The sequence below is a fragment of the Schistocerca cancellata genome, chromosome 3 (assembly GCF_023864275.1).
Source record: "Schistocerca cancellata isolate TAMUIC-IGC-003103 chromosome 3, iqSchCanc2.1, whole genome shotgun sequence".
NCBI classification, from domain to species: Eukaryota; Metazoa; Arthropoda; class Insecta; order Orthoptera; family Acrididae; genus Schistocerca; species Schistocerca cancellata.
The window spans coordinates 86,923,114-86,950,022 of NC_064628.1; the positions used below are offsets into that span (position 1 = coordinate 86,923,114).

Sequence of the window (26,909 nt, forward strand, 5' to 3'; positions counted from 1 at the left end):
TGTTTCTTTCTTCTCCAACTCTTCTTAACACTTCTTCATTCCTTACTCTGTCATCTCATTTCACGTTTTCCATTCTTCTCCATATCCACATCTCTAGTGCCTCCAATCTTCTTTCATCTTCCTTCCTCAATGTCCAGGTCTCCATACGATACAGTGCAACGTTCTAGATGTAACACTTGGCAAGTCTTTTCCTCAGATCTTTGTTTAGTGATCCACAAAGTAATTTCGGTTTCCTCTTGATATCTTCTTTTGCCATTGCAATTCTTTTTCATAATTTCTGTTGATCAATAAATATCATCCATTATTAGACTTCCCAAGTAATTGAAGTTATTCACTTCCTCTATTTTCTCTTCCCCTATTTTCCTACTGCATTTTGTACCCTTTCCTCCAATTACCATGCTTTTTGTTTTCTTCTTGTTAATCTTCATTCCATATTTTTCTAATTTTGTGTTTAGATCATCTAACATTTGTTTCATCTCTCTTGCACTATCTGCTATCACAATGACATTGTCCGCAAATCTTATACACTCTACTCTCAGACCCCCTATACAAACTCCTCTCCTTCCATCAAAACTTTCATTAATAATTTCCTCCAGATAGATATTGAACAGTGTTGGTGATAAACAACAACCTTGTCTTACACCTCTTCCCAGTTCAATTTCTTCACTCATCACACTCCTATTCTTACTCTTGCTCTCTGGTTCAAATATAAATTTCTAATTAGCCGTCTAATCCCTCCAGTCAACTCCATGTTTCCTTACAATTTCCATCAGTTTGTCCCATCTGACACAGTCAAAAGCCTTCTCAAGATCAATGAATGTGTAAGTAATGTGTAAGCCGTCTCCTTTGTAGACTGGATTTCCTAGTATTCTACCAAGAAAGTGAAAGCTGCTACCTACTTTACACATGACTGAGCCTTTGTGATCCATTTTATGCCTCTACAAAGTGTTACACACACATATTTGTATATAAATTTACTGATTCCAGTGCTAACTCACAAATATTTTAGTCATTTTTCATTTTGTGAAGGGCATAATTTTACATTTCTTAACATATAAAGCAAGTTGCCAGGATCATTCCCCATCAAATCATCCAGAAATTTTAGGAAATGACACCCATCTCATGCAAATCATGCAAATTTTTGGTAGTGGGAGTTCACCTAGATAGAGGAAGGTTTATATTTTTTTAGTCATGCTACTTGTGGTGAATATCCATTATCTACATCTCATAAAAAAATTGTAAATAATTTCATTTAAACAAAATCCATGCATGGACACTATAATTTTTTAAGGTATTTCCCCCTCATAGATACCACTGAAAAATTTACAATGTTACAGTAAACATCATAATGGACCATCCCCTTCCTTCTATTGGCCTGATGATGATATTTTTGATGTTTCTTTCTCTCATATTCTTTGTGAAGTTGACATCACAACAGCAACAGGCTACACTTGTTCTCTGAGCAGAATTCTCGAAGTTGGTGGAAGAAAAGTGGTTCTCATACTAAAAGATTTTATCTAAGCATCAAAGTGTCTCGTCACATGTGTAGTTCCAAATCAACTCGAACGCAGATCTTTATTACTTGTAGATAACTTTCTGATTTTTTTTTCAGTGTTTTCCAGAGGGGGCAACTGTCCAAAATATTTTTTTTCTAATTTAACAATAAAATTGAATAAAATTATCATCATCATCATCATCATTTAAGACTAATTATGCCTTTCAGCGTTCAGTCTGGAGCATAGCCCCCCCTTATACAGTTCCTCCATAATCCCCTATTCAGTGCTAACATTGATGCCTCTTCTGATGTTAAACCTATTACTTCAAAATCATTCTTAACCGAATCCAGGTACCTTCTCCTCGGTCTGCCCCGACTCCTCCTACCCTCTACTGCTGAATCCATGAGTCTCTTGGGTAACCTTGCTTCTCCCACGCGTGTAACATGACCCCATCTAAGCCTGTTCGCCCTCACTGCTACATCTATAGAGTTCATTCCCAGTTTTTCTTTGATTTCCTCATTGTGGACACCCTCCTGCCATTGTTCCCATCTGCTAGTACCTGCAATCATCCTAGCTACTTTCATATCCGTAACCTCAACCTTGTTGATAAGGTAACCTGAATCCACCCAGCTTTCGCTCCCATACAACAAAGTTGGTCGAAAGATTGAACGGTGCACAGATAACTTAGTGTTGGTACTGACTTCCTTCTTGCAGAAGAGAGTAGATCGTAGCTGAGCGTTAACTGCATTAGCTTTGCTACACCTCGCTTCCAGTTCTTTCACTATGTTGCCATACTGTGAGAATATGCATCCTAAGTACTTGAAACCGTCCACCTGTTCTAACTTTGTTCCTCCTATTTGGCACTCAATCCGTTTATATTTCTTTCCCACTGACATTACTTTCGTTTTGGAGATGCTAATCTTCATACCATAGTCCTTACATTTCTGATCTAGCTCTGAAATATTACTTTGCAAACTTTCAATTGAATCTGCCATCACAACTAAGTCATCCGCATATGCAAGACTGCTTATTTTGTGTTCACACATCTTAATCTCACCCAGCCAGTCTATTGTTTTCAACATATGATCCATGAATAATATGAACAACAGTAGAGACAGGTTGCAGCCTTGTCTTACCCCTGAAACTACTCTGAACCATGAACTCAATTTACCGTCAACTCTAACTGCTGCCTGACTATCCATGTAAAGACCTTTAATTGCTTGCAAAAGTTTGCCTCCTATTCCATAATCTTGTAGAACAGACAATAACTTCCCCCTAGGAACCCGGTCATATGCCTTTTCTAGATCTATAAAGCATAGATACAATTCCCTGTTCCACTCATAACACTTCTCCATTATTTGCCGTAAGCTAAAGATCTGGTCCTGACAACCTCTAAGAGGCCTAAACCCACACTGATTTTCATCCAATTGGTCCTCAACTAATACTCGCACTTTCCTTTCAACAATACCTGAGAAGATTTTACCCACAACGCTGATTAAAGAGATACCTCTGTAGTTGTTACAATCTTTTCTGTTTCCATGTTTAAAGATTGGTGTGATTAATGCTTTTGTCCAGTCTGATGGAACCTGTCCCGACTCCCAGGCCATTTCAATTATCCTGTGTAGCCATATAAGACCTGACATTCCACTGTATTTGATGAGTTCCGACTTAATTCCATCCACCCCAGCCGCTTCATTGCACTGCAATCTATTGACCATTTTTTCCACTTCCTCAAATGTGATCCTATTTCCATCATCATTCCTATCCCATTCTACCTCTAAATCTGAAACATTACTGATCGCATTTTCACCTACATTGAGCAACTCTTCAAAATATTCCCTCCATCTTCCCAAGGCATCCACAGGATTCACCAGCAGTTTTCCTGACCTGTCCAAAATACTTGTCATTTCCTTCTTACCTCCCTTTCGAAGACTGCTAATTACACTCCAGAATGGTTTTCCAGCAGCTTGACCCATAGTCTCCAACCTGTTTCCAAAGTCTTCCCACGATTTCTTCTTGGATGCTGCAATTATCTGTTTGGCTTTGTTTCTTTCTTCAACATAACTTTCTCTGTCTACCTGGGTTCTGGTATGTAGCCATTTTTGATATGCCTTCTTTTTCCTTTTACAGGCTGCCTTGACTGTATCATTCCACCAAGCTGTTTGCTTCTTCCTACTTTTACACACTACTGTTCCAAGACATTCTTTAGCCACTTCTAGTACTGTGTCCCTGTACCTTGTCCATTCCTTTTCCAATGACTGTAATTGGCTACATTCAACTAACTGGTACCTTTCTGAGATCGCTGTTATGTACTTGTGCCTGATTTCCTTATCCTGAAGTTTCTCCACTCTTATCCTCCTACATATGGACCTGACCTCCTGCACTTTCGGCCTCACAATCCCAATTTCACTGCAGATTAAATAATGATCAGTGTCATCAAAGAATCCCCTGAATACACGTGTGTCCCTCACAGCCTTCCTGAATTCCTGATCTGTTATTATATAGTCAATGACAGATCTGGTTCCCCTGCCTTCCCAAGTATACCGGTGAATGTTCTTATGTTTAAAAAAGGAGTTTGTGATTACTAAGCCCATACTGGCACAGAAATCCAAGAGTTGTTTCCCGTTCCTGTTGGCCTCCATATCCTCTCCCAATTTACCCATAACCTTTTCATACCCTCCTGTTCGATTTCCAATCCTGGCGTTAAAATCACCCATGAGCAGAACACTGTCCTTGTCCTTCACTCTAACAACTGCATCACTGAGTGCCTCATAAAAACTATCCATCTTATCTTGATCTGTCCCTTCACAATGCGAATATACTGACATAATCCTAATTTTCTTGCTAGACACTGTCAAATCTATCCACATCAGTCGTTCGTTTACATACCTTATTGCAACTATGCTGGGTTCCATTTCTTTCCTGATGTAAAGCCCTACACCCCATTGTGCTATTCCTGCTTTGACTCCTGACAGGTAGACCTTGTATTCTCCCACTTCCTCTTCTTTCTCACCCCTTACCCGAACGTCACTAACAGCTAAAACGTCCAGCCCCATCTTACTTGCAGCCTCTGCCAGCTCTACCTTCTTCCCAGAGTAGCCCCCATTGATATTAATAGCTCCCCATCTCATTACCATTTGTTTGCCAAGTCGTATCTTAGGAGTCCCTGGTTTGTCAGTTAGAGGTGGGACTCCATCACCTCCAAAGCTCCGAGGCATTTTGCTCTGATTGTTGCCAGCATCATATTTAAAGTACCAGGGAAGCAGGTTGCTAGCCTTACTTGCCCCGAGTCCCATTGGGTTTTACCCCTAACGGCTGAGGGACTAACCGGTGGATTTGGTAGTCTTTGCCGTATGAGCACAAAGGTGACCACGACTCAGAATATGTCCGAGATGCCCAGCCTTATTCCAAAGTAATTGGTATCCCGACTGTCGGGACCACTTACTTGGCCACTCATACGTTGCCCGTGGTTCATGAACTAGGACATGACTACAGGAACCCACACCATGAACCACTGAATAAAATTAATTTACTAAAATTTAATTGGACAATTTTAACATGTTTTCAGAAACTAAAAGTCCAAAAGGATATTCAGGGGAAAAACTGTCAGCATACCATTTTTTGTTTAAAAACTGCAGCCAATTTTCAAATTTTTACAGTTTGCTTTAAAGTAACGCATTGCATCAAACTTTCTGCAATTGCTACCAACAGAATGTATATAAAGAAATAAAACTTGGCAAAAGTTCATGATATTAGATACAAAAACAGTACACAAAATCTCAGTTCACAACTAGATAATGGGTGTCATGGCCTTGGATGACTTGACATGGAACGACCCGCCTGTTTTTGCACCACTTTAAAGTGTTGTCGAGATCTGACTGAATATTTGTGCAGTTTCTTTCAGACTACTTCATTATAGATAACTGCATCATCTATGTAACTGCATCATCTATGAATAGACTGAGGTTAGTATTAACAGTGTCCAAAAAGACATTAACATATTTACAACATGAATAGGAAGTGAGTTACAACACTTCTATGGGGTACCCCTGAAGTACCTACCAAGAAATCCTCAATCCAGTCTCAAATTTCACTTGGTACCACACACAATTGTACTATTGATAATAAACTACTACGCTGTCATAGTAGGAGGAGAGGTGATACTCCTACATGGCGCGTCCCAGGTGGCGGATAGGGAAGTTCTCACCGGTTTACTGGCAGACTTGAGTGAAATAAAATAGCTCTCGCGGACCAAACACACCATCTGCAGTTAACAACCGTAGTTGTAAATTGGAGCTTGCTCCAACTAAGGTTGACAATCTTCGAAAGTCAAAAATGGAAAGGTCTTTCAGGAAAAAAATTCCACCGTCCAGCTCAAAAAGGCAGGAAAAGGCTACATCGGATTCGGTGGGTAGTCAACTAGAAGACAGCAATGAATCGGAGCGTTTGCAACCATCCAAATGCACACTAAAACACAAAAAGAAGATTAAACATGAACAAATAAATTATATAGCAACACACAACATAAACTCACTACTTCAGACCGGAAAACTCAAGGAGCTCACAGATGAACTAAATAAACAAAAAATTTTAATAACAGGGATCCAAGAAATGAGAAACACCACAGAGGACCGATTCGAATCACAAGGATACAGAATTTATAATGGGAAACCAGGACTGAGGGCAATGAAACAATGTCCCCAGTTTGGAACAGGGTTTTTAGTAAACATAAAAATAATAGATTCAATAACGGATTTCCAAGCAGTATCACCAAGAATTGCGACTCTAAGCTTTAAAACAATGAATAAAACATATACAATAATAAATGCTCATGCCCCAACAAATGAAAAGATTGTCTAACAAAAACAAAGGAAGAGGTAGATAAATTTTGGGACCTTCTAGAACACTCTGTGAACAGAGTAAATAAGAAGAATGTAAAAATCTTATTCGGAGATTTCAATGCTCAGTTGGGAAAAGAAAGGAAATATAAAGATATAATTGGAAAATGGAGTCCACATAAATTTATGAACAAAAACGGTCAAAGACTTTTAGAACTCTGCAGAGAACACAACCTTATATCTAAATCAACATACTTTAAGAGGAAGCCAAGTGAACTTAAAAACATGGAAACATCCAGACTGGAGGAAGGGCGAGTGGCAGCTAGACCATGTCTGTATGGACAAAAATTTTCATAAGGAGATCCACAATGTTAAAGTACTGAGAGGAGTAGACACAGGCTCAGACCATTATATGGTTAAAATTAAGATCAAATTCACTCCGTTAAAGAAGAGGACCGGAAAAACTAATAAAATAAAAAGGAGGTTTGACCCACATCAGCTAATTAAAAATAACAAGTACCAACAAATAACACAAACCATCAAATTAACAGATGATCTAGAACTAGTGCCTAGTCTTAAAAAAGAAGCAGAGAATCTAGCTCCCTTGAACCCACGAAGGAAACATGCATGGTGGACATCAGAATGTGACAAATTCCATGAAGATAGACATGAAGCATGGTTAAAGTTTCAAACACATAAAACTGAAGAAAATGCCATAAACCTAAAAAAATGAAAGAAAAAATTCACACAAAATATTAGAAGAATAAAGAGAGGATTTCATAAAGATATTATAAACTCCAGGAACTACTATAAAATCTTTGGGAAACAACTACAACAATATGAGGCCCCTACACTAATACTGAAAGATGAAGATGGAAGAATGACACACAGTAACAAGGAAAATGCAGAAATCATGGCAAAAGCATTTAGCAAACTTCTAAATTGTGAGGAACCCAAAGAACCCTTACAAATCAACATAAATACCCCAATAAAAACCAAACCTAACAAACTAGACCCTCCAACTTTACACGAAGTAGAAAGAATTCTTAAAGAACAAAAAAATTATAAGGCATGTGGAGAAGATCAGGTTTTTGTGGAAATGTGGAAATATGCAAGTGACACAGTCAAGACCTCCTTACACATGGCTCTAACAAAAATTTGGGTAACAGAACAATTTCCCGAACATTGGACCACAGCTATCATCCACCCACTACACAAAAAGGGAGATAAAAGCAACCCAGACAACTACAGAGGAATCTCTCTCCTAGATTGCACATACAAAATTCTGTCCAAGATCCTATATGAAAGAATCAAGGAGCAATTAGAACAGGAGTTAGGGGACTATCAGGGAGGTTTCAGACCAGGAGAAGCTGTGCAGAGCAGATAATTAGTTTACAATTGATTATGGCATACTACAAGAAACAGAACAAACCTCTGGCATTAACATTTGTAGATTTTAAGAAGGCATATGATTGTCTCCACAGACCTCCAGGATTAAAAATTTTAAGAAATCTAGGACTCCATCCAAAACTAATTAAAATAATACAACTCACTCGAACCAACATCAAATCAAAAGTGAAGTTTAGAGGAGAAATTTCGGAACCATTCCTCATAAAAACAGGCTTAAGACAAGGTGACTGCCTATCACCATTACTGTTCAACTGTGCACTGGAATACATAATGAGAGAATGGTACAAGGACAATCCAAAGATGATAAGAATTGGAAGTGCAAAAGATGATATTAGCTTAAACTGCTTGGGATTCACTGATGATCTTGCTCTCCTAGCCAACACCATTCAAGAAGCCAGGCAACAAGTGAAATCACTACAAGAAATAGCAGAGAAAGTAGGCCTTAGAATATCATTTGAAAAAACGGAGGTTATGCTAACTGATCCACCACTTGCAAACAAAATTACAATAGGAGAACAGGAAAACAAAATTGTTGATAAATTTAAATATTTAGGCGAAATAATAACATAAAATCTAAATGAGAAGCCATCATGGCAGAATAGAATAAAAAAACTGAACTACGCAAATTACATTACCAAAACTACATACAACAAAAAAAGCCTATCTATAGATGCAAAATTAAAACACTATAAAACAGTTACACAACCAGAAATAACGTATGCAGCTGAAACAATCTTCAAAACAACTAATACAGCAGAAATTGACAGAATACTAAAAATAGAAAGAAGAATAATTAGGACATGTATAAATAAACAGTATAAAATAAATGGACATTGGAGAATAGCATCAAATGAAACAGTATATAAGAAAATAGAACGAGTCATGAGCACAATCAGGAAGAAACGCATTTCATTCGTTGGACATCTGATGAGAACTCCAGAAAACAGAATTAGTAAAAAAAATAATACAAAAATTGTGGAATAGCAAGAGTGACATTAAATGGATCACAGAAATTAAGGAATATATAAAAGAACTTCAAGTTACAGTAGATGACCTAAAAAACAAGACAGAGAAAACCAGAATGCTGAAAGACCCGCAAACCAGACTACAAATGAAAATCAATAAAAGGAGAACAGGAAGAGTGGTCTCAGATGAAGAAAGAAAGAAAATATCTGAAAGAATGAAGAAATATTGGGCAGACAGAAGAGCAAAACACCTTTCGTATAAGAATAGACTCTAAAATTATATTACCTAAATATCATATTTAAGTTATTGTTGAACCAAATTGTATCCCTGTGTAACAACTTGTTTACAACTTTGTATTTTTGACTGGAGTGGTCCAATGAAGGCCATAAAATAAATTTAAAAAAACCATAGGTGTAGCACCAAGTCAACAGTTTGTTGGACATTGAGAAATACTGCATCTTCCTGACTGCCTTGATCCATGGCTTTCAGTAAGTCATGAGGAAAGAGTGAGTTGGGTTTCATGTGATTGATGTTAACAAAATCCATTCTGTTTGGCATATAGGAGCTCATCCTATTCGAGAGACCTAATTATGTTTGAGCTCACAATATATTCTCAGACTCTACAACAAATGGGTGTCAAGGATATTGGACAGTAGTTCTGAGGATTGTTCTGCTACCCTTTTTGTATGCAAGTGTGACCTGCACTTCATTCCAATTATAGATTATAGTTAACAGAGGGTCTAACTCGGCTGGAAATTGGTATAGAATGACAGAATTTCTTAGACTCCAGGGGCCTCATTCAATTTTAATGATTTCAGCTATTTCTCAGTGCCACTGACACTAATATCTATTTCACTTATCCTTTCACTAGTAGAAGAAACTTTGGCAATACTCACGGGTTTCCTTTTGTAAAGGATTGCTCTTTGATTCTGCTTGTATCTCCCATCATCAAATGTTTGCTCCTTTAGTTTGATTTTCAGCTTGGGGAAGATGAAGAAAACATGAGACCAAGTCTGGTGGGCAAGGCAGTCTGGGAACAATGGTTATCTAGTTTTGATAAACAAGAACTTGATTCTATTCTTGACTTGCCAAACTTTTTTGGTCAAGATGAAGGAGACTTCCACAGCAACAATTACTGCATATTTTTGAGGTCACAGGCATAAAATTAACTTTCATCGCCGGTGCCTAAATTTGGAAGTAAGTTTGGATAGTTTTGAAGCAGTCATTTACATTACCAGCAGACTTCACTGTGAATCTGCTACTGATTGTTTTGTAGCAGTCCTGGCACAAATCTCACCACAATTCTTCTCATGTTCAAGTCCTCTGACGGAATTCATTCACATGTCCCATAACTTATTCCCAAGGTGCTGCTGATGCCTTGGACAGTATGATTTTGCAGACTCAAACCTCCGACTGTTGTAACATTTTCTGGTGTGATGCCAGTTTACAGCATACAGGAACAGGAACAGTCATCATCGTCTTCGTCGTCACTACCGCCACTGCCACCACCACCATTTCTGCAGTGGTTTTCTCAAGTTAAAAACATAACTTTGTACAAACGCAATGCTTTTTCACATAATTTTTCAGCAAGGATATCTACGGACACACCTAATGCTATTTCAGAGTACTCTTGGCCATTTGTAAGCAAATTGGAAATTTCAGGAACTTTTGGATACCATTTCATATTTTGCATTCGTCACTATTCCCCTTGCAACCGAAAATGCCAGATGGCACTGAGTTCTAAAAGCTTCCAGTAGTTTTGTACCTTCAGTTTATGATGTTTTTTTCTGTTGCTACAGAAAGTATTCACACGTATCTAAAATGTCTTTAGTTTTATTTGTAACAAATTCTGCTTTGTGTCCTTTACCTCTCCCACTTCTACACAAAGCTAATAAGTGGTGCATGACCCTCACCCCACCCTCTACCCAGCCTTCTCTTCAGATCCTGGGCATGCTCTTGAAAATATGATTTCTGGTTAAGGTATGATGTACAGGGTGTTTCAAAAATGACCGGTATATTTGAAACGGCAACAAAAACTAAACGAGCAGTGATAGAAATACACCGTTTGTTGCAATATGTTTGGGACAACAGTACATTTTCAGGCGGACAAACTTTCGAAATTACAGTAGTTACAATTTTCAACAACAGATGGCGCTGCAAGTGATGTGAACGATATAGAAGACAACGCAGTCTGTGGGTGCGCCATTCTGTACGTCGTCTTTCTGCTGTAAGCGTGTGCTGTTCACAACGTGCAAGTGTGCTGTGGACAACATGGTTTATTCCTTAGAACAGAGGATTTTTCTGGTGTTGGAATTCCACCGCCTAGAACACAGTGTTGTTGCAACAAGACGAAGTTTTCAACAGAGGTTTAATGTAACCAAAGGACCGAAAAGCGATACAATAAAGGATCTGTTTGAAAAATTTCAACGGACTGGGAACGTGACAGATGAACGTGCTGGAAAGGTAGGGCGACCGCGTACGGCAACCACAGAGGGCAACACGCAGCTAGTGCAGCAGGTGATCCAACATCGGCCTCGGGTTTCCGTTCGCCGTGTTGCAGCTGTGGTCCAAATGACGCCAACGTCCACGTATCGTCTCATGCGCCAGAGTTTACACCTCTATCCATACAAAATTCAAACGCGGCAACCCGTAAGCGCCGCTACCATTGCTGCACGAGAGACATTCGCTAATGATATAGTGCACAGGATTGATGACGGCGATATGCATGTGGGCAGCATTTGGTTTACTGACGAAGCTTATTTTTACCTGGACGGCTTCGTCAATAAACAGAACTGGCGCATATGGGGAACCGAAAAGCCCCATGTTGCAGTCCCATCGTCCCTGCATCCTAAAAAAGTACTGGTCTGGGCCGCCATTTCTTCCAAAGGAATCATTGGCCCATTTTTCAGATCCGAAACGATTACTGCATCACGTTATCTGGACATTCTTCGTGAATTTGTGGCGGTACAAACTGCCTTAGACGACAGTGCGAGCACCTCGTGGTTTATGCAAGATGGTGCCCGGCCACATCGCACGGCCGACGTCTTTAATTTCCTGAATGAATATTTCGATGATCGTGTGATTGCTTTGGGCTATCCGAAACATACAGGAGGCGGCGTGGATTGGCCTCCCTATTCGCCAGACATGAACCCCTGTGACTTCTTTCTGTGGGGACACTTGAAAGACCAGGTGTACCGCCAGAATCCAGAAACAATTGAACAGCTGAAGCAGTACATCTCATCTGCATGTGAAGCCATTCCGCCAGACACGTTGTCAAAGGTTTCGGGTAATTTCATTCAGAGACTACGCCATATTATTGCTACGCATGGTGGATATGTGAAAAATATCGTACTATAGAGTTTCCCAGACCGCAGCGCCATCTGTTGTTGAAAATTGTAACTACTGTAATTTCGAAAGTCTGTCTGCCTGAAAATGTACTGTTGTCCCAAGCATATTGCAACAAACGGTGTATTTCTATCGCTGCTCGTTTAGTTTTTATTGCCGTTTCAAATATACCGGTCATTTTTGAAACACGCTGTAATTGGTTCTTGAAGTAATTTCTCAAACAAACATTATATTTCTTTTTAATATAAGTTCTATAAATTATCTGTAATAATGACTACAACAATATAAGGAAAAAGATAGATTGCTACTCTCTGTTAAGATGACATGTTGAGTTGCAGACAGGCATTCATCCATACAAATAAGCACACCTCACACACACGGCTGTCATCTTCGGCAGCTCAGACCAGGAGAAGGTCTTTTCACTGGGGCTGCCTGTAGCTCAATGTGTAGCAATCTACAGTTTTCCTTATATTGTGATATTCCAACCTGGAGTTTCCATTGTAATAATGACTGCTATTCTTATTCACAACATGTACAACATGAAAAGTCTGCTGATATTATGTGCACATCATGTGCTGGTTTCTTGTTTATATGTTCCTGATCACACTAGATAAAAAGAAATAATATACAGAAGCTGAAGGATAGGTAAATGTCTTTAGTTTCCCCTTTGTTTCATGCACACATTTTGCCATGAGTTAACAAAAACTGATAACACTTTTTATGAAGATGATGTTAAGAGCAAACCCTAGGAGATTTTACTGAGTATAAATGACAACACATAATCAGGGACAGTAAAATTTTGCAAAAATGATAATGCAAAAATAACACACAGCTAGCAGTTTGTACAGAAGTAACATGTAGTCAACAATTTTTACAAAATACTGCTCACCAATGATTTTCTCAAATATCTTGAAATTTGTCATTTCCCTAATAAAAACATTATACGTCTGAGAATGGCACTACATCAATAATCATAATCAAGAGTTATTGAATGTTGAAATTGGAATTTGACTTCTTATTGCATTAAGGCCGAGGTTTGTGTGTAAACTGAAACTGATGGTTCATTCCCCCTGTACTATGAGGTGGCGTCAAAAACAGCACAGAAATGGAAAAAATAACTGAAATTATTTTAAAAAAGTGAAATTGCCAAATATTAATGACAAAACTAGCAAAAACAGCAACAAAAGTGACAAAAAGCAGCAGCGAAATTGGTAAAAATGGTGAGATTGAGGGAAGGGGAAATAATAAATAGCAACATTTGCAAAAATAACAAGAACAAAACTTGGCAAAAGTAGCAGCAAAATTGGTAAAAACAATAGTGAAATTGGCAAAAAATAACAGTGAAATCGACAAATGAATAACAGTGAAATCGACAAAATAACAACAGCAAAATAGACAAAAATAGCAGTGAAATTCATAAAAAATTACACCAAATTTACGAAAACATTTTGAGGGAAAAAAGAACCAATGAGTTTGACAAAAAACTTGGACCAAATTTGGCAAAAAAATACAATGAATTTGGCAAAAAGAATACATTGAGTCTGACTGTATCTGGCAAAAATATAGCACTGATATTGGCAAGAAAAGGCCCCCAATTGCCAAAAAGTAGCACCAGCAGTGGCAAAAATAGCACCAAAATTGGTTAAAAATATCACCAAAACTGATTAAAAATAACACTATATTTAGTTGTAAGATAAAACAATTTTTTCCTGTCCCTACGCGTAGCAGGACAAGTCAACGTAAGCACAAAAAAAGGAAAATGGTCTTTCAAGTTTTGTAATCTGGGTGCAATCTGTAAACTGCATAACAGAGAATGTAATAACTAGAAAGTTATATTTTTCACATAGTTCATTGGGGGCACCACAGAGTAGCAGTGATACACAAATCAAAGAAAAGCTATTAACATGAAAGATTTTAAATTTTCATAGAGTCTTCCGTCATTACTCAGCTTCTGTTTTCAATGATAAATATATGCTAATTAGTAAATGTACCTTTGTATAAAGAAACTTATGTAGGCCTAGTACTGGCTAACAAAACTAAGGAATGATTTCTGCACCTGGAGTGAACAACATACCTAGTTGTAGAGCTGTGGTGTTCCAGCCTGTACTGCTGTAGCACCTACACCAGCGGATGGACCATAACTTTCATCATCCCCACGACGCTTAAAGCCCCGCATGGTAGTAGCTGACTCTGAGAGTTGTACTACACGCATCTGATCCTGCATAAGTTTTGTTTCAGTCACATGCCTTTCCAGATCACTTTCTTGCATTGGTGGTAGCACACAAGGAATGTACCGAGCAAAGAGATCTGGATAAGCCAGTGCATAATCACCATGGCCCAAAGAATGCAGCCGTACAAACAGTCCTAATAGTACAGAAGGATCCACTGCAAATGGCCTTGATAACAGATCTCGTACACTGTCTGTAACCAAAAACAAATGCATTTAACGTTGTTTCATATGATTTAAAAGACTTAATAATTTTTAGTATACTGCCATTCAAAAACACTAGAGTACTCAATGTGAGGAGGTGGGGAACAAAATAAAAATGGGGGGGGGGGGGGGGGCACCCTCCATACAACCACACACACGAGGGGGGATGTGGGTATGTTAAATACAGTACTCAACACTGTGAAGACCAAACATGAGCATAGCTCGTGCCACAACTCTGTCTTAAAACGACCGCACCAGAGTATAGATCCTGCTGAATTTCCTTTATCCATAAGCCATCTATCACTCAAAAATACTTTCTGTCATTATTTTAAACCTTGTTATCTTTCAAAGAACTAAAGTACACATGAAAAATAAATCTCACAGCTGGTCGTTTTTTAATGTGTATTACTCTTGATGGTACATTAACTACACACATGAAACTAACTCTTTAAATAACTGCATAAATGCCCGGCTTTCTAGGTCTGATATTCTTCTAAGTGGCTAGTCTCCAAAGGGTTAAGTCATTTCACTGTTGAATATGCTGGAAGCACCGTCCACATTTCCCAACAGAAAATGCCATAAGACATTTCAAGACTCAAAAAATTGTATGCAACGACACTTTTTTATTCTTAGCAATGACTAACTTAACTCACAGTATGTGACAATGTGAAGTCATTAAGAAATTTTAGCCTGTGTGGTAGATTGTATTCCTTGTTCTGATTTGGTTTAGTGTGTCTTCTTTATCTAAAATGCGCTTCACTATAAATACAGATACATAATTAGTTTCACAAAGAGCTGCAGATATTTTCATTCAGTGCCTAGTTTCACCTTTTACAACAGAAAACAAATGTAACTTATGGCCATGATAACAAGTGGCCAACAATGTGAAACTTGCCTCTCTCTGACAGTTGAGCTTGCTCATCAAGCAAGAGGCACTACAGTTTATGGTAGAAACTCAAACCTGCTCCAGTTTTATCACAGAGAACTGTAAAAAGTGAAAATAATGGTGTCAGATATATCCTAGGACCAACTGGGGTTCTGAACCATTGGATTTATAGTTTGTCACTGACACAGCATCACATGGTATGCTATGGGATGATTTACGACTATGGTTGGCAGCTCTGAATTCAAATGTTACGAATAGGTATAACATATTTTCCTGTTCTTTGTATTGGTACTGTAATAATTTAATCACCTATAAAAGATTAAAATATAAACCAAGTGTGTTACTATTGGTGTCGTCTTCTGTCTGAAGACTTACCAATTTTCTATCCCCTTATGGCACAGGATGTGTTCTACCTACCTATCCTTTCTCTTAATCAAGTTGTACCACAAAGCTCTCTTCTCATCAGTCTGATGCATTACCCATTCATTAGTTACTAGATCTACTCATCTAACCATTAAAATTCCTCTGCAACAACACACTTCAAAAATTTCTGTTCTCCTAGTAAAAGGTTTTACAGTGGAAAATATAAGAGAGCAACACAACTAAATCCATGTTCTGTTACAGCGTTCATTGAACATGTCATGTTGTGACTGGCTAATATAATTTACACCGATAAGCCGAAACATTATGACTAGTGCCTCATATTACATTGGATCCACCTGGTGGCATTGCAGGCATGTGAAATGCTAACACAAGTATGTCAGCGAAGCAGACCCTAGTGAAGATATGGGCAGTAATTGGGGAAATCCATTAGGATAAGTGACTCTGACAAAGGGCAGGTTATTATTATGCAGTGTCTGTGACAAATATCTCGAAAATGGCAAAGCTGGTCGAATGTCTACAGAAAGAGGTAGGAGGACAGTGAAACTACCAGTAGGTACTAAATGGTTGGGCATTAATGACTCTTCACAGAACGAGGGGTCTGGAAGCTTGTATGCTCTGTAAAGTAAGATAGACGGTGATTTGTGCCACCTCCGCCGAAAGTGCACGATGTTGGTGCACACACAAGCACTTCAGAGCACACCGTTCATTGCACATTGTTGAATATGGAGCTTCATGGCAGTGGCAGATCACCTCTTTTTGGCCAATGACATCATCAGTTACGATTGCAGTGGGCAAGGGACCATCAGGATTTAACTGTCAATCAATGAAAATGTGTCAGCTCTTTGTGCTAATCACATTTTTGCTACAAGATGTTGATGGTCATCTCCACAAACACCGTCATCGAAGTGAATGGCGGCTTGAAACGTGCAGCGTGCCACGGACGCAAGCTGGTGGGAGCAATTTTATGCTATGGGAGACATTCTCCTGTGCTTGCATGGGACCTGTGGTAGTAATCTAAGACATGCTTGACACTTGTGAACCTTCTTGCTTGACTGCGATGTCATGTTATAGCAGTATAACTGTCTGTGTCACAGAGGCAGAACCATGCTACAGTGGTTTCAGCAACATTATAGCAGACTCACATCGATGTCTTGGTGACTAAACTCGCCCGCTATTTATGCAAATTAAATGACTTGTGACAATATTATGAAAAGGATAGTTGCTACTCACCATATAGCGGAGATGCTGAGAGGCAGATAGCCACAACAAAAAGACTGTCATAAAATGAGCTTTCAGTCAATAAGGCTTTCATCACAGATAGCGCACGTGCCCCCCCCCCCCCCCCCCCCCACACCTGCAGTCTCTGGCTGCTGAAGCCACACTACAAGCATATTCTATCTCTGACAAAGGCCTTATTGACTGAAAGCTCATTTTCTGATAGTTCTTTTGTTGTGCCTATACGCCACCCAGCATCTTCACTATATGGTGAGTAGCAACTATTATTTTCATAATACTGTTACATTCCATCCTGGATTTTCCATTGTTTAACTTTTACATGACCTGTGCATAGACATCTAATGCCACTTACCTCCACAAACCTACCAACAAACTGTCACATCTATGATATGCAGTAGCAGTTATGTATTTCTTTCCAAAGATGGATAAACAAGCTGTTAAGCAGACGGTCATACTGTTTTGGCTCATCAGTGGACATGTTTTGTAATGAGGTATCAAGTAACCAAGAACAACACGTGAGGAAATGCAACAAATCTACGACAGCGTGATAACAATGCTTAAAAATTTTAATTTCAACATTCATCAAAAAGGAAATTTATAAGTGGAATCTTGTATTTTAGTTTATGTTAATGTAATTTAACATAAGACAACGACATTAATTTCTCTCATTTTTGTCATCTTTCTTCATCTGTGCCTCTCCGATGCACCAAGAGCTAAATATATATTTCCCTCTTCAGATACTTATCATTATTGCCTTGAACAAATCTATTTCCTTTGTCTTGCAATATGTACTTTTCCTAAGTATTGGCATTCCAGCATCTCACGTCATTTGGCAAATCCAGGTGCTCCAAACAATATGAAAGTTTGTTTAGTATAAAACAATTAGACCTATATTCACGAGCTATATGAAAACTTGTGCCTTCTCTGTCTTGATAAACAATTCAATGCTTGTACTTTCTTTTCTCAGTCATATGACCTATATTTTTATTTGATTAATCCATCTGTTTGTAAAGTATGTAAATGTAAGAACCAATTCATAATGCATATTAGTTGAATACTTACTCATTAGTGTATCTATATGTTTGTTGGCTACTCGCACTCTGAAAAGGTCCAGCAATTCATTCTGCAATGTAGTTTGGAGTCTCATTTCAACAAAGAACTTATTCTGTGAAAAAAAAGTGAATGTTACATCAGTAACTGATAAATATTTTTGCAAAGAGATGACACACATAGTGAAATTACAATGATCAATGCCTAATTAGTTCTGAAAACCTTCAAAGAAACAGTCAAAAAATGCAAACATTTCTTTTACAAACAATTCAAGTGTTACTGTTCTTGAATTGTGCTAGCATCCCCATACAGTGTTTTGACAAGTGACTCTCACTTTAGAATAGCAATCATTCTTTAACATACACTTACTTATTGGAAAGTACTGTCACCTTAAAATAGGCATTCACTCACATGAAAATTTCTCTTCTTGAATTTCATTTTTTTTTCACCCAAAACATAGCATTTTTGTTTGGAATCAAGATACTGTATCAAAATACCTTCCCATCATTTGTAGGTTCAAAATTGGGAGTTAAAATCTTCAGAGTTGGAGTATACTACAGAGTGTCTCACATAAAATCGGTAGGTCTCACATACTGGTCAATCATCTTTAGCCAAAATGCTTGTGAAGCGGCAACGCTGTCTTTAAAGTTGGCTTAAACTTCACTTTAATGAAAAGTTCAATGCAGCTGTGTATTAGTGCATCAGTTGTTGTCAGAAGCTCGAATTGTTGAGTTGTTACAGAAATGGGGCAGTTCGCATTAGGAAAACAAGTTGATATTGTGGAGTGTTACACAAAGTTTCCTGGTAGGAAATTCCCCAGACCAGCACTATTAACAATCTGTATAAAAAAACGGACAGCTATAGCATCCGTTCAGAAAGTGCAGAGGTACAGGCAACTGACAGTGAGGACCACTGAAACTATAGACAGAATTTGCATGAACATTACGAGAAGTCCTCGTACGTCAGTAAGGAGGTTACCAAAGCATGTTGGTGTATCTCATACATTGAGTCGCTGTGTACTAAAAGATGTGGAATTCAAAGCTATCATGTGAGAGTGGTGCAAGAGTAGAAATCTGAGGAGCAATAAAAAAGAATTAATTATTGTAACTGGTTGTTAACATCAGATGGTAATGGTTACTTGGACTCATTGCTTTAATTCATGTCATATGAGGCCTGGTTTCATTTGTCAGGTTATTTAAACTCTCAGAATTGCAGATACTGGTTACAGGACAACCAACATACTCTGCATAAAGAACCTTTCCACTCAGAGAAGATAGGTGTTTGGAGTGCGTTGACCGGCATGCAGAGTATTGGCCCCATATTTTTCAATCACACCTAAATCAGTGCCAGATATCCAGATATCTCTGGCTATTTCTACGCAAATTAACAAATGCAGAGAATCTTTATGCAGTATTCCAACAAGATGGAGCAACCGCTCACACATTGAACCACAGTATGTCCTCCATCACCAACATATGTTCCCTGACAATAGACTTGCCTTTGGCCCCCCAAGATCCCCGGACTTAGCACTGTGTGATTTTTATTTATGGGGCATACTAAACAGTGAAGTGTATTCTGACAATCTTCACACAACAGATGACCTTAAATGGAACATTACTAGAGAAATTAACACCATCACACTGACAGGATTACAGTGTGTTGCTGGTAACGTCACCACATGAAGTTGGCGATGCCTGGATACCGCCACTTCCAGGACCTCTTATAAACAGGAATCTACATTTTTTTTTTTTTACTACTACCTATTCTTTTTTAGTCAGTTCATTGTTACTTGAATCTCATTCATCTCATAATCTTAAAACAAGGCCTCACTCATGTAGTAAACTAGCTATAACAAATTCTTTTTCTGTTGCCTTTGTTCACCTCTCGAACATGTCACACTGCATTCTGCAATATGGCACCCAGCAGCATTTGAGAAAAATGCCAAAATACTTCCTTTTGTCAACACTGTAACGTTTCCCTAAAAAAATTAACACAAGTCAACAATTTTCTACAGAAAAGAAAATGTTCTTAACGTCTTCCAGTTATGATTCTCTCTCTTTTTATTCCTCATTCAATCAGACCACTCCCCATCCCTCCTCCTTCATTACTTGCATTCCATCACATTCTTCTTCTCTTTTTCCATTGTTGCTAGTGCCCTACATTTAAATCTACCTGCTTGTAATTTGTCTTTGCTATTCTGCTTCTCATAAACTACAATCAACTGTGAATGCTTTTTCTATTATAGCTATTATTGTTTTCACTATTTATGCTAGTTATATTCTAGTGTTGTATCCCATATTAATTGTATGACTCATGTAAAGAAGCACTACGAGAGGCATACTGCCACAGAAAAGCTTAATAAAAAACAAAGTACATAACTGTTTTTCTTGCAACAAATCAAATTTCTAAACACAACTTCCCTTCAGTTCCATTTCTTTCTTATATCTCCAGGAAAGAAATTTGTACCCAGTTTCACCAAATACAAATTTACAGCAATTTGCATGCAATGCAACAACTCACTGGTCATCACAATAGCCCATTGTGGTAAGCAGTGCATTATCCTGGAAGAAAAGCATGGTTTTTTTTTTTTTTTTTTCTTTTTTCCCTCCACGCATGAATCTTGCCATTTCAACTTGAACTCCTTATGCAAAGGACTCAGAAACGTTGTATACAAAGATACAATCTCTTTTTTTACTGTTTCACATTCAATTGTAGCTATACCTCCTGTTGATCTCAAACAGCAGGCCTATTAGCTTTTTTTCCAACAAAATATTATTGGCTTTTTACAGTACATTTTTATATTCATCAACATACTGTTTGGATAAAGGTTTGTCTCATAGTTAGTAATACTGAATTTGCATTTCATAAAATATCATGTGCCCTCTTTGAAATCCTTCATATTGTGATCCAAATAAAATTTTTCAATTAAGATTTTGAAGTAAATGAGGGGGAGGGATTGTGGAGGTTGTTATCAAATGAACATTTTCCTGTAACAATGAACACAAAATTTCCTTGTCGTACTGCCCCCAAAAAGGACAACAACAAGGGATGGTACATCAAAGAACTGTATTTGTCACAACTCTCTGCATACAAGTAGATTATAATCAAAATAGTATTTCCTTTAAATTACTATTGTTCACAGATTACAAAGTTTTGGTAATAAATGCCATCATATCATTAACGCAGTTGTTCTGTTTCTCATTTCATTAACAAATAACAAAAAATTTAGAGTCTTCCAAATTGTTTAATGATTCTTGACAGTGTACTACATTTACTGATAAATATCTGGTCTTCAAAGTATAAATCCAGATATATTTTGCAATTTCTGAGTGATGGGCTAGCTCATTTCTAGAACCACATAATGTTTCCAAAAGAAAAGAAATATCCCACCTCTAAATGACTTTATTTTATAATGACATGTGACTAGGGCCTCCCGCTGGGTAGACGGTTAGTTGGGTGGATTGATTACTTCATAGTCTTCTTTAAATCAGTGTTTGACATTACATCATACTTTATGAAACAGAAAATACATTTATTCAATTATGCAATAAACTGTGTAATTTTATTTGATTCCCTAACTTATTCGAGTGGCTCCTAGTCAGCAGAATAATCAGTTCAGTCCCCCCCCCCCTTCTTTTAAGGGCATGGGTAAAAGCCACTATCTGTCTAGGATAATGTAGAGTAGTTTATTTTTGTCTCAGGGATGGTTTAGCACTCCCTAACCGGCACTCTTTTGCATGGTCTATGTGCCAGGCCAGGCTATATTTCTGGACAGAAGCATTTCATTCTGATACTGGTTCCTGGCAGATTACACTTTTCTGTGTGACTCCTGGTTCCTGGCAGATTACACTTTTCTGTGTGACTCCTGTAGACAACCAACAGAATGTGCAGAGACAAAATCACATGCTGCTTGCAGAAATGTGGCCAGAGCAGTGAGCTGGAAGTGTTCGTTCTCTCTGGATTTTAGTCCACCTCAGCCCAGCCACAATGGCTCCTGGTGGCTAGGATTTCTACCTAGGTGCACCATCTACTTGTTTCAGGCATATTTACTTCTTAAATCTCCCTTTCTTATTACGGCCTTATCTGTTACCCACTCCATGCTCATCCTATCACTGCACACTTGTTAGTAGTAAAAATCACTTTGTTCATAAACAAATATGTCAAATGTTGATGAATGTCTTAATATATTTTGTGAAGGTCGTACCTCACAGCTCATAAATATTTGAAAAAAATCACATTTCAAACTGCCATGGATTGCTGACAAATTATGCTTTGTTTGCTACTGATTTTAATCTTCTGACCACATTCAAGTACCAAAAGTACATGTGGTCATATTCTTATGGTGGCATGACATTAAATACATCCCTGTAGAGTGATCACAGAAAAAGGTGGGATTTTATTATGATAATGCATGAAGACTATTAACTCTGTTAGTACATTTTATTACTGACTGTATTTTGTATGCATTTCAATATTGATGGCAGTCATGCAGGATGGCTTTTATATTATTGGACACCTCACTAAGAATGTTGCCATGAAGGATCCTGTGAATAACTGTATGATACCTGAAGATCATCATAACACAAAAACTACTAGCAAATAAAGAGTTATTTATCAGCAGTCCATATTGGTTTCGGAATATTACCTTTGCTTAATATCTTAATGTTTGAGGAAGGTGTATCTTGAACAAAAATGTGCTAAATAAATAACAGTGTTTCAGAATTAGTTAGTTTTGCACCCTGAAGTGAAGAAGCTTTTGCTAAAAATCATGTCACACAAATATTTCGGAAGTGAAGAAACTGAGATGTCATGGAGACATAGATATCTGCTCGCTGTTTTTCTTTTTCCCAACTGAATTAAGTCTAACTTACATCACTAATGAATTTTCATTTCAACATATTTATTTTAAAGTATTGACCATTTTAATATAATTTCATAAGGTCCTTTTAATTCTAAGAAGTGGACCAATTCTAGACCTACATAAAATGTATGAAAACAACTTGCACAAGCCACACAGCTTCTAATAGTTAGTCCGACAGTAAAGTAGTACATATTTCACGAACACAATGAAGTTATTAGTAAGAGTCGCTATTGACCATTTTAGTAATGTCTGTGATTAATCGTTTTGACAAATAAAAGGCACTTTGCTTATTTAGAGATTGGAAACAGTCATAACGAAGTTAACTAAAGAATGACTGAAGACGTGTAAAATTAAGATTTGTCATCGCAGTTCCTGTCTCTTCCAACATAAATCACAGACTACTTGACAACAATGGGAAATTATTTCTTGCTTTCTTTCTATAAAATAAAAGAAAAAGCAGTACTTTGTACAATTTACAAACTGGAATTTAGTTTACTAACCATGAATCCAAATATAGGTGTTATCTGGGGAACAGCATTCAGGTACAGTTCTAACGCATCACGAAACGAGAGAACAAAGCTCACAGAGTCATCATCCTGAAAAATAAAAACACACAAACTGAAATTCTATACCAACACCAGCTTGGTTACACCAAAATGTACAATTTAAAAAAAAATCTCTCACATGATTTTGATAATGAGCTGTCTTCTTCTCCCTTAACGTTTGTTCCACTTCATCTAAATGTTTAGAACAGAGCTCTAGGAGATCACCATGCATCTTCTCTGCAGATCCACTACATACACATTTATATACAATGGCGTACATCTGCTCAAATGATACCCAACCAATCGGTTTATTTTGCAGTATCTTTTCAATTGCTTCTGACAAAGAATTCCATGAATCAGCTTCATAAACGATACACTGCTGAACAGCTGTAGGAGACAAAACTCAAACTTAGCTAAAAATTCAAAAAGATAGATGCATACCGAAACGAATGATTATATTACAGGATACTGTCAGTAAATGAAACCTGCATTATTAGAGCGGAGATAAAGTTTATACGCTTTGTGAGCGAAATCTTCCTTCACCTTACATTTCGATTCACCTAAAATTGACGGATATAGTAATATTTACCTAAAAAATTGTTTTAATTTCTATCACGATACTTACTAGAATCCATTTCTAGCAACAATTTAATTTGTGCACGGTTTTATAACTACTTCCCAAACATTCTGTTGTTTTTACACATGTAAAACAAAATAAACAATAAACGCGTCTTTTCAAAAAGTGTCGCAGCCCTAGTTGACAGTTCCAACACACAACGATAACATTTACAAACAGACGTTAGGTGCGTTCCATTTACACGCGATCCGCGTAACGACTGTCATTTCCTATGGCGACGAGGAACAATCATTTTTATTTCTTATTTATTTATTATTGGCTTTAGCATACATAATTTTAGTCACCACAAATTAAAAGGATTGACAAATATGTCAAGGTTACATCTGAGCGTCATCATACATCCATTTTAGGGCGTATATTCGTAAATTTGTCTTAGGATAGAAAATGTTGTAGGTACCCAGTAAATGTAGTTGACAGGTATTGAAGCAACTAATTCAGTTCGGGAATTAAGTTCGACGGTCATCACTGCTTTTAGTGTGTGTGTGTGTGTGTGTGTGTGTGTGTGTGTGAATTCCTTAGGGACGAAACTGCTGAGGTCATCGTTTCACTCCTTTTAATTTTTGATGTCTTCCAGTGCTATAAATCTGGCAGTGACTGCGTATCCACTCCTGGTTCTCTCTCCAAGAACTAGGGTAATGCAAAGTGGCTAGCAGTCTCGAGAGCTTCTTTGAAAATCTGGCTCTGCCTTTCCCTTAGCGCTTGCACTGAAACAGGACCTGATTTACATCGGCAATTGTTGCTTTGTCACATTAACAGAAGTGTGTCTCCAGTACGCTGATTCTATGTAAGCAGTCGGGAAAAAATCCATATTCGAGACACATTTTCACGGTGGACGCTATTAATTTCCTTGAATGTCTGGAATTTATAAACCATTCATATCCTGTATTCTCTTTTGTTTTTGACTTTCATTCCATTCTTTCTACCTCGAAAGAATAGGTTGTTGTTGTTGGATCTTTAGGAGGTAATCTGTGTATGGGAGTTTTATGTCCAAAAAACTTCCACTGCAGATCACATCTCTCGCTAGTCGATCTGCTTTGTCATTGTATTTAAGGCCAAATTGAGATTTAATCCACCCCGTTTTTATCATCTGAGCAGTCTTCTTGGCTTGATGGTAAAAATCTACTAGGTCGAGGCTGTATTTACTAGTTTTTTGGGTTCCATTTCCTATAACTAATCGAGTTCAGAACGCTTTGTAAGTTGGTGCTCATACTGCCAAGCTGGGTTGACACACGCAACAAAAATGTCGCCACAGGTAGTGGCGCAATACTGTTGTAATGCAATTGCATGTGTGAACTCTAAGTTTTTAGTGGAGGAACTTAAGGCACTCAACTTTTGTAATGCCATAAAAAGTTCAATTTGGTTGTACTTTATTGCGCCACATTCCTTCCATTACTACTCCCTGGCGGCAGTGTTTCGAAACACGGGCATTGTGTTGGACTTATTGTGGAGCCATTGCTTCTGTATTCCATTCGATTTCAGTGTGTTTTCAATTTATTACTGATAAAAGTGAAAACAGTGGTCGGCAGATAGACTTTCACAGTAGCTTCTGGAACGACAAGAACAACAACCTATGTTTGATTTTCTGCAGCAGTGTGTGTGTGCGTGTGTAGGTGTGTGTGGAGGATGGGGCGGGGGGGAGGACAATATTTGAAATCAAATCTCCCACAATCTATCTTAAAAGATTTTTGGATGAATAAATAAATAAACTTACTACATGTAACCAAAAAGCGAGTCATTTTCAAGGGCAAGCATTCTGTAAACTGTGGCTCATATGCAAGGAATAGCTTCTGTGTGTGGCAGATGTTAAACTAAAAATTATTTATTCGACATGTCTATGCTAACGAATGCAATAAGATTCTAAAATCTTGAGGGGGTGATGTGTGTGCAGATGATATTTACATGCCAACTGTTGATTAGTTTTGCCACTGCAGACAGCATTTTCGTCTCCAAGTATTATTTCTTTTATAAATGTGTTTGTGGCCTCTGATTTGTCACTGTGCGAAATCAGTTTTCGGATTAAACATTTGGGTTTCGTCTTCCTTGTATTTAACTCTTGTCACATCTCTAATACCACATCCTGCAGTATAACATTCATATCCACCCATATGATTTCAACTGATGCTATATTGAAAGCTGTCCAACTACGCAGAATCTGTGGCGTCCTGTGTGAACTATAGCTCACGATGCCACTACACAAACCCACAAGCTGTGGCGCCACATTAGTTGCGTGTGTGAACCCTGCTTAACCGTCACTAAAGAAACCTGGAGATAAGTTTGTTTAATACGTTATGGTGATACTGCTGCGTGTAACTTGTAACATAGTTATAACAGTTTGATTCTTTCTTGGGTACAGATGGATGTTTTTAGTTTGATGACTTGGTAACTAACACATTTTATCCTAATGAAATACTCGCATCTTTTCGCATGAGACGTCATTTTTGATGGTTTCATTCAATTTAGCCCGAAAGAGGGAAGTAGTACCTCAGTTTTTATCAGTAACGATTTTCCCATTGCTCCAAGGTCAATTCACACTGGTCGTCACGCCACATCAAAACATTCAGCAATATATTTCAAATGGGGGTATTCATACAGGCCTTCAACAGATCCTCACGTTACATCACGTCACGTCGAGATTTCTCAGGGAGGAAATTTTGACGGTGGAGTCGTTTGCTAACATCAGAATTTAACCAATTTTCGCCATGCTCATGCTTGTTCTAGTAGTGGATTTCATTCTTTCGCGTCTTCTTAATCTACATTTTATTGTTGTGCTTTATTTTTGTGGTAAATTGCAAATTCTGCTTGGCCAGCTTTTCCATTGAGTGCT

The 26,909-nt window shown here is 37.9% G+C and overlaps 1 protein-coding gene across 2 annotated transcripts in view; it reads right to left on the reverse strand.

The window, feature by feature from the left end:
* Positions 1 to 24,248, reverse strand: part of LOC126177069 (CDK2-associated and cullin domain-containing protein 1-like) — a 47,443-nt gene extending 23,195 nt beyond the window's left edge. Inside the window, exons 1-5 of one of the 2 annotated variants that reach the window (XR_007535742.1) lie at positions 24,074 to 24,248; positions 23,588 to 23,835; positions 23,404 to 23,499; positions 18,055 to 18,157; positions 14,130 to 14,476 (exon numbers count right to left, since the gene is read on the reverse strand). Coding sequence is in view for 1 of the 2 variants with exons in the window: in XM_049924309.1 (XP_049780266.1) it covers positions 14,130 to 14,476; positions 18,055 to 18,157; positions 23,404 to 23,499; positions 23,588 to 23,835; positions 24,074 to 24,083 (804 nt within the window). In the remaining variant the exon portion in view is untranslated. The remainder of the gene's footprint in view (positions 1 to 14,129; positions 14,477 to 18,054; positions 18,158 to 23,403; positions 23,500 to 23,587; positions 23,836 to 24,073) is intronic. The other variant, XM_049924309.1, reaches the window with a different exon arrangement.
* Between the last annotated feature and the right edge of the window lie 2,661 nt (positions 24,249 to 26,909).